This window comes from Amphiprion ocellaris, chromosome 4, assembly GCF_022539595.1.
Source record: "Amphiprion ocellaris isolate individual 3 ecotype Okinawa chromosome 4, ASM2253959v1, whole genome shotgun sequence".
In the NCBI taxonomy this organism is placed as follows: domain Eukaryota; kingdom Metazoa; phylum Chordata; class Actinopteri; family Pomacentridae; genus Amphiprion; species Amphiprion ocellaris.
Window position 1 is genome coordinate 28,547,936 of NC_072769.1, and position 20,107 is coordinate 28,568,042.

General features: G+C 36.7%; 1 protein-coding gene and 2 non-coding genes across 4 annotated transcripts in view; 1 reads left to right on the forward strand and 2 right to left on the reverse strand.

The window, feature by feature from the left end:
- Nucleotides 1–20,107, reverse strand: part of LOC111585881 (fibrinogen-like protein 1) — a 38,013-nt gene that overhangs the window by 16,074 nt on the left and 1,832 nt on the right. The window contains exons 2-3 of one of the 2 annotated variants that reach the window (XM_023295512.3): nt 12,895–13,089; nt 11,271–11,439 (exon numbers count right to left, since the gene is read on the reverse strand). In XM_023295512.3, coding sequence (XP_023151280.1) covers nt 11,271–11,439; nt 12,895–12,951 — 226 coding nt within the window. In that variant the 5' untranslated portion in view covers nt 12,952–13,089. The remainder of the gene's footprint in view (nt 1–11,270; nt 11,440–12,894; nt 13,090–20,107) is intronic. The other variant, XM_055010101.1, reaches the window with a different exon arrangement.
- Nucleotides 14,526–14,617, reverse strand: trnar-ucu (transfer RNA arginine (anticodon UCU)). The gene is given in 2 exon segments: nt 14,526–14,561; nt 14,581–14,617. It is a non-coding gene; the product is annotated as a tRNA-Arg (tRNA).
- trnak-uuu (transfer RNA lysine (anticodon UUU)) lies at nt 17,402–17,474 on the forward strand. The gene has a single exon. It is a non-coding gene; the product is annotated as a tRNA-Lys (tRNA).

The window sequence follows — 20,107 nt, forward strand, 5'->3', positions numbered from 1 at the left end:
GCAGTAGCACCCTAAACTAAAACTACCAATGTGTTCCCTGTTTTCCCTTTTGTGAACAATTCAAAGGTCCCTCTCTATCTCCCCCACACATCACCAACCACCTGGACACATCTCCAAAGTTCTGCCGGGCCAGCTCAGCTTCCCTTCAGAAGAAGTGCCGCCACCTGCCAGATGAGGAGCTTTTTGAGAGCAGCCTGGCATCGTGATTGGACTGTACTTTGGTCTGTTCTAATCCAGCTTCAGCTCCAGAGACGGCAGGCGGGGACGAGTCAACGGAGGCCGGGTGGACGAAGGCATGCAGCTGAGTACAAATCAGAAAACAACAGAGGAGGAGTGCAGTGGCCCAGAGCCAGAACAACCAGAGTAGCATCGTATGTCTCTTAGAAAACATCATAGTATAGCCTTTGGTATGAAAAAACGCCATCATATACATCATATATTGTACAAATAACAAGTCAAAGCAAAGAGACATACATTGTAGAATTGTAAGTAATTGTGGGCTGACTGATTTACTGATTATCAGTATTTTATTTTTTACCGATTTACGGTAATAAATACATTTAAAAATGGTGCTACTTTGGCTCTGAACCTTTATCTACCTGTGGTCGCTCTGTCTTCTCGGAGTGATTTGATTGGTTATTACGTAACGAATAAAACTCCTTTAACTTAACATCTGTAAAACCAAACAAAAAACGTATCAACAAAGTTTTCTGTTAGAGTTTGTGTTCTTCTAAGTTTAACAAGAAGATTTTAAATACTTTCATTTACTGCAAATGAATATCTACTCCAAATGTGTCACTAATAATCATTATTAGCCTTAAAAACCCACAAAACCCCCCTCTATACTCGACCACACTTAGTACAGTCCGGTTCCCCCTTCTATAAATCTGCTTGGAATCGTCCACTTCCTGTTTGTCAAAGTGGCCTTCTACCTGGACAGGTTTTGTTGGAGCTCATGCAGCAAACATTTTGGGTAACTGCACTTTAATATGGATGGATGACACTGAATTAGAGTCTGTTTTAATGAGACTGAGTTAAGATGTGTAGCTCTGTCATTAAATAGGAAATTATTTCTCTGAATTCACAGAGAATAGTCTGAAATGTTTGCTAGGTTAGCGTCCCACATGTACATTGGCTCAGCTAAAGCTAACTCTCTCCAACTTCTGGATCTCTTGAGTTGCTTGTTGTTAAAATATCTTGCTAGAGGTGCTGAAGCTCAGAAAGTCTGAGATGTTTGTTCAATATAAGCTCATTCTGAAGTCTGATCTGAACTCTTTTGTTTGAACTTTCCCTAAACTTAGGAGTTAATGACAGAGCAGCACATCCAGACTCAGTCTCATTTATGTAGAGATTAAACTTCAGTGTCATTCACTGATGTTAAAGTGCAGTTTTTCAAATGTTTGTTGTACATGCTCCCAACCAAACCAGTCCAGGTGGAAGACGATGTGAAGAGAAAGCTCCAGAGGATGAATATCACACATTTACGTTGGAAAAAAATGTCCTTTAATTAGACATTGTCATGCAAAAGTTGGATTTCCCTTTGTTGAGTGTTTTGTTGATGTTGGTTTCTAAATGTTTTTTGACACTCGGCCCCAAAGATTAAAACCTTCTACGTCTCACAAGCTGCAACAATTCACACATTATCAACTATCTTTCTGACTAAACTAAGATAAAAAGTGAGAAACTGCCTGATTCCTGCATCATTAATGTAAATCTTTTTGGTTTTTATGACAGTAAACTGAATATATTTGGGTTTGACATTTTATAAACCAAAACAAGAAATGAATTACTGGAGAAAACAATCAACAGATTAATGGACAAAGAAAATGTTTTCCAACATATATGGCTGAATTACTCCAACATTACAAGATACATACAATTTAAATTCAATTTTATTTATATAACGCCAAATACAGGTCAAATTGTCTCAAGACACTTTATTTTTATATTTTTTGTCATATTTAAAATATGACAAAGTAAGAAATTTAAACCTCTTGACTAATCCAATTTATTATTTGGTTTTTCAGAGACTAATCAACAACTAAAATAACTCTCTCCACTAAAACTAATAAACATGAGGTCAAATAGAAGGAACAGTTTTAAATACTGCAGTCCCACGATGACAAGAATAAAGTTTGTCAACAAAAAGTAAATCAGCTGGTGGATTCCATTAAAGTCCTAATAAATGATGATAAAGTGTGATACTAAAGATTTGTGGTGCTAAAAATGTCAAAGTAAAGATATCAAGTTGAACATCTGGATGGAGGTTGATAAAAGTTGACCTCCCTTCATTTCTCTGGAACCGACTCCATGGATTTTATGGATGGTGGTTAAAGACCTGCTCTTCTAGTCATCTTCCTTCTAGTCACTGTAAAAAGTCAGTCCATCCTGGCCGACTTCAGCACCTCTTCATGACAGCTTGTTCTGCCTCAGACCTGGTGGAAACTCCAGAAACTCAGGAAAACCCGTGGAGACTCGAAGAACTCGTGGAGACTCGAAGAACTCGTCGGGCGGGGGAAGGTGTGGTGGGTGGTGGTGGGAGGTGGGGGAGTAGAGGGGGGAAGACCGCCACCCACCTCCCCGCCTACTCTCCGCCCTGACTCCACCCAGACTCCGCCTTGGCTCCACCCATGTGGTGACTTCAGAAAGTACGATGCCAAAGGGACGACGAATTTATTTCTTTTTATCTGATCTGTAGCTCAGTGAGTTAAGGATTTGCCTATGGAGCTGCAGGTCGCTGGTTCAAGACCAGACAGTTCTTGAATTTTATCAAAATCCTGACAAAGACAAAGAAAGATAAAGGCCAGTGGCCGGTCTTGAACCTGCGACCTTCCACTTGGTAGTCCTCTTCTTATCCTCCTGAGCTATACGCTCAGATACAAATTCTTCTTTTTTTTGCGCATTTATCATCTATTTTTTGTCATTTTCGAATTTTTTTTTTAATTCGGGTCTCGACTTGACCGTTTTTCTCAGGAGGTTGGACTTCAGCCTTTGTGCTGGAGGGTGGAACCCTCAGTTCCAAGACTTTCCAAGCCTCCAGACCTCCCGAGTCCTCAGGACCTGAGCTTTCACACAGTCTGAGGGCTGAAATTTTCTAAGTCCCACAGTAGATCTCTGTTGGATTGAACTTTCAGACAGTCCAAGGACTGATATCTTCTGAGTTCCTGAGTACTTCTCTGTTAGTTTGAACCTTCAGACAGTCTGAGGGCTGAAATTTTAAAAGTTTCTCAGTACTTCACTGTTAGTTTGAACCTTTCGACAGTCTGAGGACTGAAATCTTAAAGGTTTCTCAGTACTTCTCTGTTAGTTTGAACTTTGTGGTTAACAGAAGCCTTGAAACTTGTGACCATGAGTCTTGATTTCACATTTAGACCATCGATCTGAGTTCTTCTCAGACCTTCACCTGTGGGTTTTTTAGAAATCCTCAACAAACTTTGATTCTCTTCACTGAACAGTAAAGTTTGTGGAGATCAGAAGGTAACATTAGTTTGATAAATGCCTTCAACTACTAGTAGACTTTATCTGGAAAGCAGTTTTCTGAAATGAGTTCTTAGTAAATCTATCCACAATCAAACCAAGAACATAGAAAGAGGAAACGTTTGAAGAAACAACTTGTTTTCATTTCAGACTAGAAAACGCTTCAATACCTTTATCTGTTTTTGCTCTTTTTGATCGTTTTATTGTCTCTTCTGTTTAATTTGATCTTCTAAAGTCTAACTGGTGTCTTTTCAAATGTTTTGTCTTTAGTTTGATTCTTCTTAAACGTTTAGTTTTGCTCTTTTCTCACCTTTTATTCTTTTCTAATGTCTGATTTGATTTCCAAATGTTTTGTCTTTTTAATGTTTAATTGTTTTTTCAACTGTTTTATCGGCTTGTTTGAGGGTTTTTTCCTTTCCCAATATTTGTTTCGATTAAATCTTTGTTTTTCTTTTTAAATGTTTTACCACCTTTTAATGTTTAATTTTCTTTTTAAATGCTTCATTGTATTCTCTGTTTAATTCCTATTTGACGTTTTATTGTCTTTAAGATGTAATTTTCTAATTAAACATTTAATTTTTTAATTAAATGTTTTGTCTTTTTTTAATGTTTAACTATATTAAACATTAAATACAATTAAATGATATTAAACAGACAAAATATTGAATTAGATAATTCAACAAGATACAATACATGTCATTATGAAATTAAACCAAATTTTTAAAAAACAAATATTAAAAATTACAGATAAAATATTTTCCATAATTAAACATTTAAAAAATACAATTCAACAAGAATATTAAACATTTTAAAAAATGCAGGACATTTGATTAGAATATTAAATCTTTAAAAAGACAAAACATTTAATTAATAAATGTTTAATTAGAAAATTACATCTTAAATTTCTTAAATCTTTTTAATAATAAAACTTTTTAGAAGTTTTATTGTATGAAATTTATTTCCTTTGATTTAATTGCTTTTTGTTACGTAGTTTATTTCTTTATTCTTCTTCTTCTGTCAAGATTTTAACCCCAACCTTAAAAATAAAATAAACCCTTAAATCACAATGAAAATACTTCTGTTGTCACAATCATGAGTTAGTCAATTATTCAGTTTATCAATCCAACTTTATTTGTTTAGCACCTTTTACACAGATGACAAAACTAAACAAGCAAAGAGAAAAAACTATGCTAAAACTATGATTAAAACTCAAAAACATTTCAAAAAAAAGATTTAACATGGTAATAAAATATGTTGTGTCCAGGGGATGGAGGGAGTTTATTGAAGTCTTGTTGGGCTCACATGGGAAATCATTTAAAATATAAACTTGATATTCAGTCTAAGGAAACTGCAGAGCGACAGAAGAACCAACATCTCCCATTTTCTCCTTTAATGAGTCGACTCTTCTTGCGCTTTCAGATCAAAGAACTACAGACTCTTCACAACCTGCTCAAACTCTTGGTACAGGACCTCACCACACGGGTCAAGAAGGTTTCCTTCTCATTTCTACTCTGAAGCTCACCTTCTCCTGCTCAAACTGCTGACAAATGTTTCTGCTGCTCTAAAGTCTGGTCTCCAGAACTTCCTAAAAACTCTCAAAGTCTCTTCTGCTGCAGGTGCTTTGTAGAACTGTTCCAGAAAACCTCACTAAACCACATGGAGGAGCCTCAAGATAGTCGTCCAAATGAAACCATACAAAAACCAAACTAGCACAACCCAAATGCTAAAGTCTCCTGCAGCCTACCAGAGAACCTCTGAGAACAGAGAATCAGGACAGGAACTCTTACCTTCTGGACAACCAACGTTGGTTCTCAAACAAGAATACAGAATGTGTCTGACCAAAAACCTCTGAAGACTCACTACAGCCAAGATAAAGACACAACGCAGCTGCATCAAATCCACTAATCACTGCACACATTAGCACCATGTTCTAACTGTGGCTCAAGAACCACATTTACCAAGACAACTATCCAGTACAAAGCCCTAAAACACACCAAGAAACACATTAAAGCCGATTTTACTGCTGGAAGCTGCAAGCCAACGCCTAAACAAACTAAAGCAATGGAGCCAAACCCGGTTCAGTGGTGGAGAGAAGCAGAGGAAATGTTTGTCTGCAGCTAAATAAAGCAGGAAGACACTGAGCTGCTCAGGTGTTCCTGATGACACCAAGCAGCCACCTGGACAGCCAATAGGAACACAGCTTCCTGGAAGTCCAGAGGGCTGGGTTAGTGGAGTAAATTTAGTTTAAAGTTGAAGCAGAAAGTTAACAAAGAAAGTTGAAAACCACTTTCTGATCCCTGAAATCTCTGAGTTTTCACACAAAGAACACCTGAACATGTCAAACTGGTTTCATAGTAGAACCCTTATTGTAAAAACGTCATAGTATGGTGTGTTGCTCAAAAAACATGACCCGGCTGTCAGGGGACAAACATGTAAGAAACATGAGAACAGAGAGAACCCAACCAGTAGGTCACAGTTTATCATCCCCCAGTCATCTCCTGAAGTCCATATGGTGAGAGACATCAGTATCTGGTTGTTAATTTACCAGAGGATGCTTATAATCATGCTGATGTGGTCTGTACTCTACAGTATTTTAGTGACTGAATAAATGCCTAAGTTGTTTTTTTAAAAATGCTTTTTACTTTTTCATAAACATTTAATAGCCTATATGTAATCAATAAATGGCCTTTGCCTATCTTAAGAAAAATTCACTCAGAACTCTGATATGTTAACAGTACTAAATAAATCAATAAATACATGCATACACACAAAAATAAGTTAATACATTAACTGTTAAGATTTAGATTTTAAAAAAAGTTGTTTATGTTTTTGCAGAATCCAGTATTGCACACTGGTTGGTCATTACATTTTATTAGTTTGATTTCACTGTTTAAAATGATGCCACCTCTTTTCAGACAGAACCTGTGATAATAAAACAATACAAAATTTTTAGTTCCGTGTTAATAAAGCACTTAAAGCTTTAAGTATGGCTAAATGCTTTTTTCAAAATTAAATATATCACTCCTTAGGTGGTAGTGGCCCCAAGTTCAGTAAAGCTGGAAAGATATTCACAGATTCAGACTTCCAACATCAATAACTCGTTAGATATAGGTTGTCAAAACATAAACGGTGCCTCTTTCCCATTGTTGCAAGGCAGACAATGTGCTACAAGCCCAGTTTTATCAAAAGTAGCTGTCTTTCAAGCTACAGGAATAACATTGGTGTCTATGGAGTGAACAGGGTCCGTCTGCAATTTGCAAAACCGCTGCAACAGTAAAGAGAGACAAATATTCAATAACTTCACTCTTATACATTGTAGTGTCACTAAAATCACTGCAGCCTTCAACTGGCTCCTGTTGACAAAGTGTTTTAACAGAAATGTAAATGCTGTAATTTGATTCTTTTAATGAACCATGTAACTTGAATGGATGTGATGCTGGTGTGACCACAGTGCACACGTCTGATGTTGCTCACAGTGGTCCAAGGGACGCTCAGGGAGTTTGTGTGTTTGCTCAGACTCATGAAAAATTACAGGGAACATTGGCCCTGATCAAAAGTTTACATACCCTGGAGGTTTGGCCTGATAACAGGCCACAAGTTGACACAAACGGGTTTGAATGGCTACTAAAGGTAACCATCCTCACCTGTGATCTATTTGCTTATAATCAATGTGTGTGTATAAAAGGTCAGTGAGTTTCTGGTCTCTTGACAGGCCCTTCATCTTTCATCCAGTGCTGCACTGATGTTTCTGGCTTCTAAATCATGGGGAAAGCAAAAGAATTGTCAAAGGATCTGCAGGAAAAGGTAATTGAACTGTATAAAACAGGAAAGGGATATAAAAAGATATCCAAGGATCTGAAAATGCGTATCAGCAGTGTTCAAACATTAATTAAGAAGTGGAAACTGAGGGGTTCTGTTGAAACCAAACCACGGTCAGGTAGACCAACAAAAATTTCAGCCACAGCTGCCAGAAAAATTGCTCAGGATGCAAAGAAAAACCCACAAATAACTTCAGCTGAAATACAGGAGTCTCTGAAAAAAACTGGTGTGGCTGTTTCAAGATGCACAATAAGGAGGCACTTGAACAAAAATGGGCTCCATGGTCGAGTCGCCAGAAGAAAGCCGTTACTACGCAAATGCCACAAAGCATCCCGCTTACAATATGCCAAACAGCACAGAGACAAGCCTCAAAACTTCTGGAACAAAGTCATTTGGAGTGATGAGACCAAAATTGAACTTTTTGGCCACAACCATAAACGCTACATTTGGAGAGGAGTAAACAAGGCCTATAATGAGAAGTACACAATCCCTACTGTGAAACACGGAGGTGGATTGCTGATGTTTTGGGGATGTGTGAGCTACAGAGGCACAGGAAACAAGATGAATGCAGCATGTTATCAGAAAATACTGGAGGAAAACTTGCACTCATCAGCCTGGAAGCTGCACATGGGACATACTTGGATGTTCCAATATGACAACGATCCAAAGCACAAGGCCAAGTCTACCTGTCAGTGGCTACAACAGAATAAAGTAAAGGTTCTGGAGTGGCCATCTCAGTCTCCTGACCTCAATATCATTGAGCCATTCTGGGGAGATTTCAAACGTGCAGTTCATGCAAGGCAGCCCAAGAATTTACAGGAGCTGGAGGCTTTTTGCCAAGAAGAATGGGCAGCTTTACCATCTGACAAAATAAAGACCCTCATCTACAACTACCACAAAAGACTTCAAGCTGTCATTGATGTTAAAGGGGGGAATACATGGTATTAAGAACTGGGGTATGTAAACTTTTGATCAGGGTCATTTGAGTAGTTTCTGTTGTCAATATGATTTAAAAAGAGTAAATACAGTTGTTTGATAATAAATGGCTTCACCCAACCACTTACCATGCGTGAAAGAAAAGTTTTTGTGTTATCATTCATATTGTCTGAAAAATGACCAAGAAATCATAAATTCTGCCAGGGTATGTAAACTTATGAGCACAACTGTATGGCCTCATTCATCTGCCCAAAATGTACATTTAAGGATCTTTATCATTACATACGTGTTACACAAACACACTCTCTCACAGGTATTTGAAGCCTAATAGTCTGATCTGGAGTACTGTTCATACATCCCCAAAACGATAAATTTTCCAACGTCAGATGTGCTAATCTAACTCTGACTTGAGTCCAAAATGGTAAAAAATTTGCCCAAATGACTCAAAATTGTCCAAAATGATAAAAAAAAAAGAAAGGTCTAGAATGCCTGAGAATTGGCTGAAAAATTACTCTTGAAATTGGTCCAAAATGGTTTGAAATTTGCCCAAAATGACTCAAAAATGGTCCAAAATGACAAAAAATGTGCAAAAATGACTCAAACTTGTCCAGAATGGCAAAAATTTGTCCAAAATGACTAAAAAGATAGTTAAAAATGGCTCAAAAATTTATCCAAAATGGCTTAAAACTTACTCAAAATTGTTTAGAATTGTTCAAAATGACAAAAAAAAATTGGCCCAAAATGACAAAAATGGGTTCAAATCGACTTTTAAAATTGATCTAAAATGGTTTAAAATTTGCCCAGAATGACAAAAATGTGTTGAAAATGACTCAAAATTGTTCAAAATGGCAAAAAAATTGGTCCAAAATGACTAAGAATTGGCTCAAAATGACTCGAAATCTGTCAAAAATTACCAAACCTGTTACCAAACTGGCTCAGAAATTATTTGAAACCTGCCCAAAATTAATTAAAAAACTGTAAAAATGACAAAAAATTGATAAGAAGTGACTCAGTTTGTGGTAAAGAAATGGTTCCATCAGCCTAGAATGAAGGTTCCAGACTGGTCTCCCTGAAGTCCTGGCTTAAACTCATCAATAGCCTGTGGACTGATGAAGAAACAAGTTCAACTAAATCTGTTGTCCTTCTGTCTCAGACTTGAGTCAGTTAAATTGATAGTATAATGATAATGCCACCTCCATGCTTGATGGTAGGTATAGCGTCCAGAGGAGTCAAACATAAACCAAAAGAACCAAACTGAGGTGGAAATGGACAAATTTAACCAAATATTGATCAAATCTCTGGAGGTAGCTGCTGCTCCAGGTGCTAATAGAACAGTCCAAACCCAACACCAGGAAAAAAAAGTTTGAATTATTTGCACCAAAATGTAATTCTGAAGCATCAACACTAAAAACAATTAAAAATGAACCTGAGACAATTATCCTTTTACAAATCAATCAAAAAAAGAATGAATAAACATTTCAAACTAATTATTTAAGGGATTTATTTTGATTATGCCTCAGTTTATCATTTACACATTACAACAAAATATTACAAAAATGAGACACAAAACAACAAAACCGAGAAACGAAATGACAAAAAAATGAGACAAACAGCACGAAACAAAAATAGACAAAAATATAGACAAAAAAGTTACAAAGCGACAAAAAAATGGACAAACCACACAAGCGGGACAAAAAAAAGACACAAAACGACAAACAATGAATAAAGCAAAACACAAGATGACAAAAAAGACTAAACACAAGCGAGACAAAACAAGACACAAAACGACAAAAACGAGAAACAAAACAAACAAATGAGACAAACGACAAAAGTCAGACAAAAAAAAGAAAAAAACAACAAAAACGTGACAAAATATTAGAAAAATGAGACACACAATGACAAAAGTATTTTACTTTTTGATCACAACAACTTGTCATGGTCTAGAAATTATTTTATTTTCTGGAGGGCCACTTTTGGCCCACGGGCTGCATATTGGACACCCCTGCTTTAAAGGCAGGGGGTCATCACTGTTTTCTTGTCTCTTCCGTACCATGCTGGTTAATCTGAATAAATTACACTTTGGTAATCATGGTTTCTGTAAAATAAACTAAGTAGTGGATTTATGTAGAAGCTGCCAGATCTAACCATGTAACATTAAGGTACACATTTATAGATGATATTTAAATAAAATTGTCATTTTCTATTTATTATAATTATTCTGAATAATAAAAAGTCTAAAAATAAAATAGTAATGAATTGTTTGTTGGTTTCTATTCAACTCTCCACAAAAAGTGAGGAAATAAATGAAATTTTAGAAAATTATTATTTTTTTAAAATTCTATTTATTACAGTTAGAAATTGTAAAATAGAATAAATTCATTGGATTGACAACTTTCTGATGATTCCTGAACTTACTATGTTATTTATTCTACGTCTCATTTAAAAATTCACTAAAAAATAAACCGTTTACGAAAACCAGACTTTTCCGCACAACTGAGAATTCATCAGTGACTCAACAATCAGGTGACAAAAATTCAGATATTTCGGTTTAACTGCAGGCAGCAGAGAGGAGATGAGTGTAGAAAATAATTTAAAATGTTGTGTAGATCCTGTTTAGACGTTGTGTAGATGTTGCACCAGCAACATCTACACGATGCTCCACCATGTGTAGACGTGTAGATGTTCTGTAGACGTATAACTGTTGTGTAGACATTGTGTAGACGTTGTGTAGATGCGTAGACTTTGTATAGACGTTGTGTAGATGTTGTGTAGACGTATAGACATTGTGTAGACATGTAGATGTTGTGTAGACGTGCAGACGTGTAGACATTGTGTAGACGCTGTACAGACGTGTAGACGCTGTACAGACGTTGTGTAGACATTGTGTATATGATGTTTAGACATATAGATATTGCACAGATGTTGTGTAGATGTTGTATAGACATTGTGTATATGATGTTTAGACGTATAGATGTTGTACAGATGTTGTGTAGATGTTGTATAGATGTTGTACAGACGTTGTGTAGACGTTGTGGTACCTCTGTACAGGTTGTCCACACCCAGCTGAGAGTTGGGGATGTGCTGCAGCTGCTGGGCCTGGCTGCTGTGGAGCTCCAGGATGTACCGGTGCTGGTCGTTGATCACGCTCATCAGGTTCTGGATCTCCGCCTCCAGCCGGACCACCTTCTCCTCACACGGCACCGGAGCCTGGATGGAGAAAGAACCTGACCTTCAGAAGGAGGAGGAACATCTGGAGGACCTGATGTGTGTTTAGACTACAGTCACCTGCAGATCTCTGAGTGGACGTCAACAACTGATTCATCCAAACCAGACTGACTGAGGAGGCTTAACCCTCCACATCAGATATGATCAATATACTTTTACTAACATGCTGGTGAATCTGCTGTAATCAAACTGCTACTTAAAAAGTCAATTCTTGATCAATTCAAATCTATTAGTTGTCAATTATTACAATACAGGAGGTTCTCGGTTTATGACGTCCTCAACTTACACTGCAGTCCAACTTAAGTCCGAACTCCAATGTAAGTCCGAACTCCAACGTAAGTCGATTTTCGCCGTAAGTCGGAACTCCAACGCAAGTCGAGGACCCTCTTTAATCGTCAATTATTTAGATAAAATATTAAAAAACTGACATTTGCCATTTTCATAATTTAAATGAATAAAAAAAAAACAAAACAATCAGTGACATGGAAAAAGTAAGTCCAGCCCTACATCTAGTGAGAATCAGGGTACGGTGATTATTTAAATCTCCGATATCAAGGTTCTCTCTGCTTTTGAAGAGTCGCCACACTGAGAACTAAAGAGCTCCCTGAGGCCTTCAAAATGAAAGTACTGATCTTTATATGGCATGTTTAAAAACACGAGATTAACTTCAGTCCTACAAACTCAACAGGTCTATTTGTTGCGGACGTCTCTGAGTCTGTAGGGAAAGTAACAAATCTCCTAATAATTAGAAATAAATCATTCAGGACTGGACCGCTCAGCAAATTCAGCCACAGAAAGAATCTCTAGGAAGTTTAACCTGAGGATCTGCAGGTAAATCTAGAGTAAAAGAGCTGCAGCTACAACCAGGAGGTCATCTGAGCTGCATCGGAAGAAGACCTCAATGTCTAAGAAGAAGCTTCAGAGCAGGTTAGTGAAGAAATAGGAACACAGCGGGAACTTTAAAATAATGTGCACTGAGGATGGAGCAAACAGAAGTTATTTCCAGTATCTTATCAGGAGAAGAAGCTCACATCGGCTGAGGTTCTGGAAAAGTCCTGGATCGGGGTTCTTTCAGCTATTGATTCAGCTTTAAATTCTAGAAAGGTTGACGATAACGTGTGGACAAAAATCTGTTTATTATTATGGATATATAAACCTCTCAAACATCCTCCAACTTCTGCATGCAGGAGTGGGATTTCTTTTAAACTGGTAATTGAACTGAACTGAATGAAACTGCAAAGAATAAATGCTTTGTTATTAAGATGACTTTAAATAAATCTACAGAAACAATCTCACCATGAACAGTGGTCGTATGAGCTACTTTTTTTTTCTACTAGAGAATTAAACCTTACAAACCCTGGAATGAGCAGAAATTTCCCAATATGGTATTTATTATGAGTATTAGAGTATTTATTACTATTTTCTGGTGTTTCTTACCGCCAGAGAGAAGGCCAGGTGAAGCAGAAAGACCACAGACGTCCTGAGCAGCACCATTATCAACCTGCCGCTGAGACTTTCTTCCTCTGATTAGTTCGTTAGTCGTCTTTCTGTTCCCTTTATGTCCCGTTAGTTGGCTTGTTGTTGTAGAATCACTGCTCCGTTATCGAGCTGCACCCAGTCTGCAGCCTCCATCTAGTGGTTTAAATGAATAACTACTGAGATTACAAACTGAACTGATGGTGTGTTTTAATCTGGGGATTCTCTATTGGCTTTAATGCCCAAAAACACAACACTAACCGCTCACTTAACAGGAAATCATTCTATTTTAACTGTATGTCATGAAGAAATAAAAAAAAACAACTCCTGACTCAGTTTATAAATCAATACATAAATATTATTTCTGTACTTCTGGTGTCTCAATGTTAATACGGTGGATGGTGCTAAAATTTTTTTTAAAAAGACAAAAAAAGTATAAATACTGAATAAATAAATGTAGATTTATTACTAGGATTTTTTTATTTTAAATTTAAATATTCTATTGAGCAATATTCAGTTTTACACAACTTATTCAACAAATAAAAATACTAGTAAATACAGAAATAGACGTACTAATAAACAAATATTTAATTTAATGAATGACAAATACAAATCAGCTGAAATAATTCCACCATAATTAACCTGCAATTTTTAGAAATATTCTGATTATTTATTTTAAATTTTCTACTTACACATAAGTACAAACTGCTGCTAAACTGACCTGAGATCACATGTGTAATTAACGGCACAACTGTTAACTATTTTAATTGTTTTTTTCTCAACAAAGTGATCAAATTTTGCAGTTTTAGCTGACATAAATAAATGAATAAATTATTTTTTGTTACCATACAAACACAAAATTATAGCAGTAAATAGATGAAGAAATGGGAAACTTATTCAGCCGCAAACAAACTAATCAAAACAAGTCAGTAAATGCTGAAATAAATGCAAGTAAATAAGTATTTTAATGAATAAATAGATTAAAGAAACACAATTAAGCTGAAATAAATACAATAATAATTAAGTTAGTGTCTTTGCATTTTTTCTACATTTTAAGAAATAATTTATTTCTGCGCTTGCTGCTTTTAATAATGATAATTTATTTATAAACGTCTATTTATTGCCTTATTTATTAACTGAACAAATAACACTAATCATACTGATAATACATTACTATAATCATTATTACAATTATTATTCTAAGTAATAATTATTATCCCAAACAGTAACTTTCAATGTTCAGATATTAAAATAAATAAATAATAATTAAGCAGATAAAACATCAAATATATAAAAGAATTGTATAAAATACACACAAGATAAAAACACAGGCAGAGTAGAATAAATACAAAATAATCTATCTGGGTATCCACCGTTTATATTTCTATGTTTTTCAGTTACTTTTTGTTCGTGTATTGATAATTTAAAGTGAATTTTCAGGCTCCACATCACATCCAAAACAGAAAGAGTTTCATTTATTTAACGTGGGGCAGTTATACGCTTTTGAAACATGATTATCCCAAAATAATTGCGTTAACTGCCGGTATTTAATGTAAAAACGAAGTTTTTTAGTGGCCAAACGGGGCAAAATGCGACTCCGGTGGGACTCGAACCCACAACCTTTGAATCACTCCTCAAGTGCTCGACTAGAAGTCCAATGCGCTATCCATTGCGCCACGGAGCCACCTGTTGATCACTCTCGGTTGGGCGCTAATAAACCTTCACTCTCATGGTCTCAATTACCGTACTAATGTATCGGTTTATTGTGAAGACTGCTGTGCCGCTTACGCCTCCACAACATTCATCCAAACATTAATTTTGCACCGAGCCGCTCAGGCTAACGTTAGCCGCTTAGCTCCGCTGTTTGCTGCCGGATTTCCGCTTTTAGCTCCGACAGTCGCTTCAAATCAGCTCTTTGGTAACTCGAAGCGCCGCGGCATCGTTCTTTGCACGTTATATTTCTACTTTAAGGTTTCACTCAAAGGCTATTTATCCTCCGTTTATATAACTAGAAGCTACACGATGATCGTATTTGAAAGCGCCGCACATTAGCTTCGCACACTTCCTCTTTGACGTTGGCGCCTTCAAAATAAAAGCACGAACTTGTCACGTTTAACAAACTAAAAGCAGAATCACAGAATAACTGATTAATCATATAAAGTCGGTTTACAGAGGTGTTCAGGCCAAGATCTGCTCTCTCTACGGTCTTTAGGAATCTGTACAAGAGCTTCAAACAAATCCAGAGAAACCTATTTTTCACACACTTTAGCTGATGAAAGTTTTGTCCAAAAAAAAATGGAAACACTGGAAATAATTCCGAGTCTGTGCATGTAGCCTTCTCTCTTAGTCTTCTTTCATGCCCTTTTGTACTTCTACTCAGTTTTACCAAATGACAAAAAATGAGCTAAACGACACGAAACACAAAAAAACTTAGAAAGCAACAAAGAAAATAGACAAGAAATTACAGAAATGACACAAACAAGACTAAACAATGACAAAAGCGAGAAACAAAATGACAAAAAAATAGACAAACAAGTGAGACAAAGAAAACAAAAAACCATACAAAAAACAACGAATGAAGCGGAACACGAAATGACAATAATAAGACAAAAACACAAGCGAGACAAAAAGAAAACACAAAACAACAAAAACAAGAAAAAAAACAAGAAAAATAAGACACAAAACAACAAAGGTGAGAAACAAAATGACAAAAAAATGAGATCGACATGAAACGAAACCAAAAAAGAGACAAGAAATTAGACAAAAAAACCTTACAAAGTGACAAAAAATAGACAAATGACACAAACAAGACAAGAAATTACAGAAATTACAAAAAAATAGACAAAAAATTTACAAAAATGGGAAACAAAATGACAAAAAATTAGAAAAATGACAAGTCAAACAAAAAACAGAAAATACTACAAAAACGACACAAAACGACAAAGGTGAGAAACAAAATGACAAAAAATGAGATAAACGACAAAACAAAGCTAAAAGAGAAAAAATTAGACAAAAAAGAAACTTACAAAACGACAAAAAAGCAAATCACAAAAACAAGACAAGAAATTACATAAATGAAACAAACGAGACAAAAAAATGACAAAAGCGAGAAAAAAATTATTTAAAAAAACAAGTGAGATAAAAAACAAAATGACAAAAACGTTACAAAAAAACAACAAATAAAGCAGAAAAAATAGACAAAAAACACAAGTGAGACAGAGCAGAACCCGGCTCTAATGTGGGGGGACCCATCTGCCTGCTGGCCGGGCAGGTTGAGAGGGACAGAAAAGGTAGAGAGGTAGAGGTAGAGGGTTAGAAGTAGAGGGTTAGAAGTAGACGGTTAGAGGTAGAGGGTTACAGGTAGAAGGATAGAGAGGTAGAGGGTTAGAGGTAGAGGGTTAGAGGTAAAGGGATAGAGGTATAGGGATAAAGAGGTAGAGAGTTAGAGGTAGAGGGTTAGAGGTAGAGGGATAGAGAGGTGGGGGGGACACAAGGACCATAAAACACACAGTTTAATACATGCATGATAAGAGATAATACATGCAAAGTACAACTAACATGGAAACTAATTATAGTTTACTGCTATGGTGTACAGCTCTGGCATTAAATATACAACATATATAGCTGGTGGTAAATTCAAAAATATGTAGATGAGCAAATCAAGTATAGTAAGGGCAATGCGGAGTAGATTGGTGGAAATGGGCAGCTGGAAGCAGTGAGCTGGAGGAAGGTCAGCAGCAGCATCCCACAGATGGAAATTAGGCCAGTTGGTGGGAGAACACCACCAACTGGCCTAGAAACACTTGTTATGGTCTAGAAATTATTTTAAATGTATAATTTTACAAATTTGCAGTTCTTCTCTGTGATATCTCTGTAAAGTCAAGTCACACAAAGTCATCTCGCGGGCCGATTTGGGCCCGGGAGCCACATGCTGGACACCCCTGATCTAAAGATTTAACAGTAGTTTAACTGTTGACGCAATAGGCTCAACATATGATGCAAATTCTCAAATTATTTAGTAAACATTAAAAAAGTCTGTCACGTCTTCTTCTAGTGCGTAGTAGTGATGCTTTTATTCTGAAAAGCACAAAAACAAAAAGTGGTATTGGTGTTGTCGGTAACTACACAGACGAGCGTAGATCTGCCATAAAGAACGAGTTTAACACAGGGAGCATATCACTGTGTTATTAACTATACAGATTACCTATATTTACTGTATTTATATTTATGCTTGTATTGTAGCATTGTTTACGTGTTAAATCGAGCTAGTAGCAGCAGTGATATTAGTGTCCTGGTACTCCTACTCTCAGGTTGTGTGTCCTTTAACCAGTGGACGTACCGAGGCTGCTGGGTAATCTGGGAAGAGGGGTACTGATCATGACAAAAAAAAGAGGGAAAAAAACAAATACATGACAAAATCTGTGGAGATATTTCTACAAATACATCCTCTGAAAAACAACCCATTAGAGCCCGGATAGCTCAGTCGGTAGAGCATCAGACTTTTAATCTGAGGGTCCAGGGTTCAAGTCCCTGTTCGGGCGGCAGTCCTTTTTTCATAAATTCACACAAATATCAAAACTAAGAAGACCAGTACAGTCTATATACAGCTGCTTTAATGTAGCACCTTTGTACAGCTTAGTTTAGAATCCATATTTTTCACTGCAATGCTACATTAATATGGTGAAACAGTCTGACTCTGGATGTAGATGTCTGGCATAAACCTGCCCACCACTTCCCCAAACAACCACAACCTCCAGGCAGCTCTGAAAATCTAAATACTTGTAAGAATTTAAAGAATAAACTGGAAAGTATGAATTTAGAAAGCAGCCAACAACACAATGCTGCCACATCATGCAGACAGGCTAAGTGTGAGTCAAACAATGCTAGATAATTGGAAACAGCTGCACAAACACCAACAAATAAACAGCAATAAACAGGTAAGTGCCGATTCCAAACGGATATCCACAAACTGAACAGCCAGCAGCTCTAAAACTGGAAATGCTAATAAATTATGCAAGTCATAAACTTAACCCATTTAATCCCACTTGCAACAATTGTTGCCGCTCACTTTTCTTTCAATTTTTACTCTCTAAAAGTGTTTTTTTGGCTTTGGACAGCTAATGCAAGTTTTAAAATCAAAGAATAGGTTGTCTCCTCTAAATTGCATCAATGTCATGTAACTAGTGTGAATGGTCACATGACTAGACCTCTTTACTTCCTGCCTGCACCGATGGAAGGAGATGTCTACCCCAAACCTGTACAAGAAGAATTTATTTAAATACCTTAATTAACAGATATAACTGAGATATTTTGTACATACGTTTTTAAAAGGGTGTACTACTGACATATAATGAGAATTTTATGTCTGCATGCATCTTTTGATCATAAGAAGAGTAAACGTAAGCATGGCAACATTTGTTGCCGCTAGCATAACACATAGTCCAATATATACATACATAGTCAATACATAGTCCATCCAATAAACCAGATTTTGTGACCTATGGCCCAACTGCGGCAGATTGCATGAAACAAACAAAAGCAGACCCTGTTGATTTGTTCCTGCTGATGTATCCTCTAACTCTAAGGGTGCTCAGAAGATGATGCCATACACAAAACAGCTATCAATTGCATGATAGCATTATGTACACTCATCCTCTGGCCATGATGTTAGTGGTCAGTAAATTGTCAATCTGAGCTACTGCCACAATGTGAATTTATTTTATTTTTGTAAACTATGGTCAGTTCTTATTTTGTAGCATCAAACACTCTTAGCTCTACGGTTATTTAACTGTTTTATGAGACTGTGAAATGCAGTAATTGCAATGTTGTCAATTTTAGTTCTCTTCAGTAAGCATTAGCATGGTATCTTTATGTATCTTATAAAGTTGTGAACACACTTATAACCATGCCTAGTTATAACATATTACACTTGTTAGTGTTATTCTTACTTTTTTTAAATGTGTAAATAGGTCCAACTGAAGAATTTGTGTAAATTTAGATTATGCGGTTTGCCACCGGCAACAATTGTTGCCAAGTATAAAACCTACATTTTCACAAAAAAAACCAACATGAAATGAAAAAATGTTGACATATTCTGAGGAGTGAAATACATGCACTTATTTTGCAGGGAAAAATTTGGGATTAAACGGGTTAATCTTGAAGGCAGCGCAACAGCAACAGCTAAAGTAAGACTAGCCTGCAGCTAGGAGACGGATATCACAGTCCAAGATGGTGATGGCTGGCTTTTGTAGAAACTGCTCTAATTGTAGAGTGAAAATAAATGACCACAAAGACACACAAAACAACCACAGAGACACAAAATGACCAGACACAAAACGACCTTAAAGAGACACAAAATGGCCTTAAAGAGACACAAATTGACCAGACAGAGACACAAAACAACCACAAAGACACCCAAATCAACCAAAAAGATACAAAATGACCACAAAGAGACACAAAACGACCACAAAGAGACACAAAACAACCACAAAGAGACACAAAATGATCACAAAGACACCCAAATCAACCACAAAGATACAAAATGACCACAAAGAGACACAAAACGACCACAAAGAGACACAAAATGATCACAAAGACACCCAAATCAACCACAAAGATACAAAATGACCACAGACACAAAACGACCACAGACAGACACAAAACTACACACCACCACAAAGAGACACAAAATGATCACAAAGACATGCAAAACGACCATAAACAGACACAAATTTACCACAGAGACACAAAACAACCACAAAGAGACACAAAACGACCACAAAGAGACACAAAACGACCACAAAGACACCCAAAACAACCACAAAGAGACACAAAACGACCACAAAGACACAAAACGACCACAAAGACACCCAAAACGACCACAATTCAATTCAATTCAATTTTATTTATATAGCGCCAATTACAGTCAAATTGTCTCGAGACGCTTTACAGAACCCATATGCCTGACCCCCAGAGCAAGCCAAAAGGCAACAGTGGCAAGGAAAACACCCTTTTAACAGGGAAAAAAACCTCGAGCAGAACCCGGCTCTAATGTGGGGGGACCCATCTGACTGCTGGCCGGGCGGGTTGAGAGGGACAGAAGAGGTAGAGAGGTAGAGATAGAGGGATGGAGGTAGAGGGGAAGAGGTAGAGGGGAAGAGGTAGAGGGTTACAA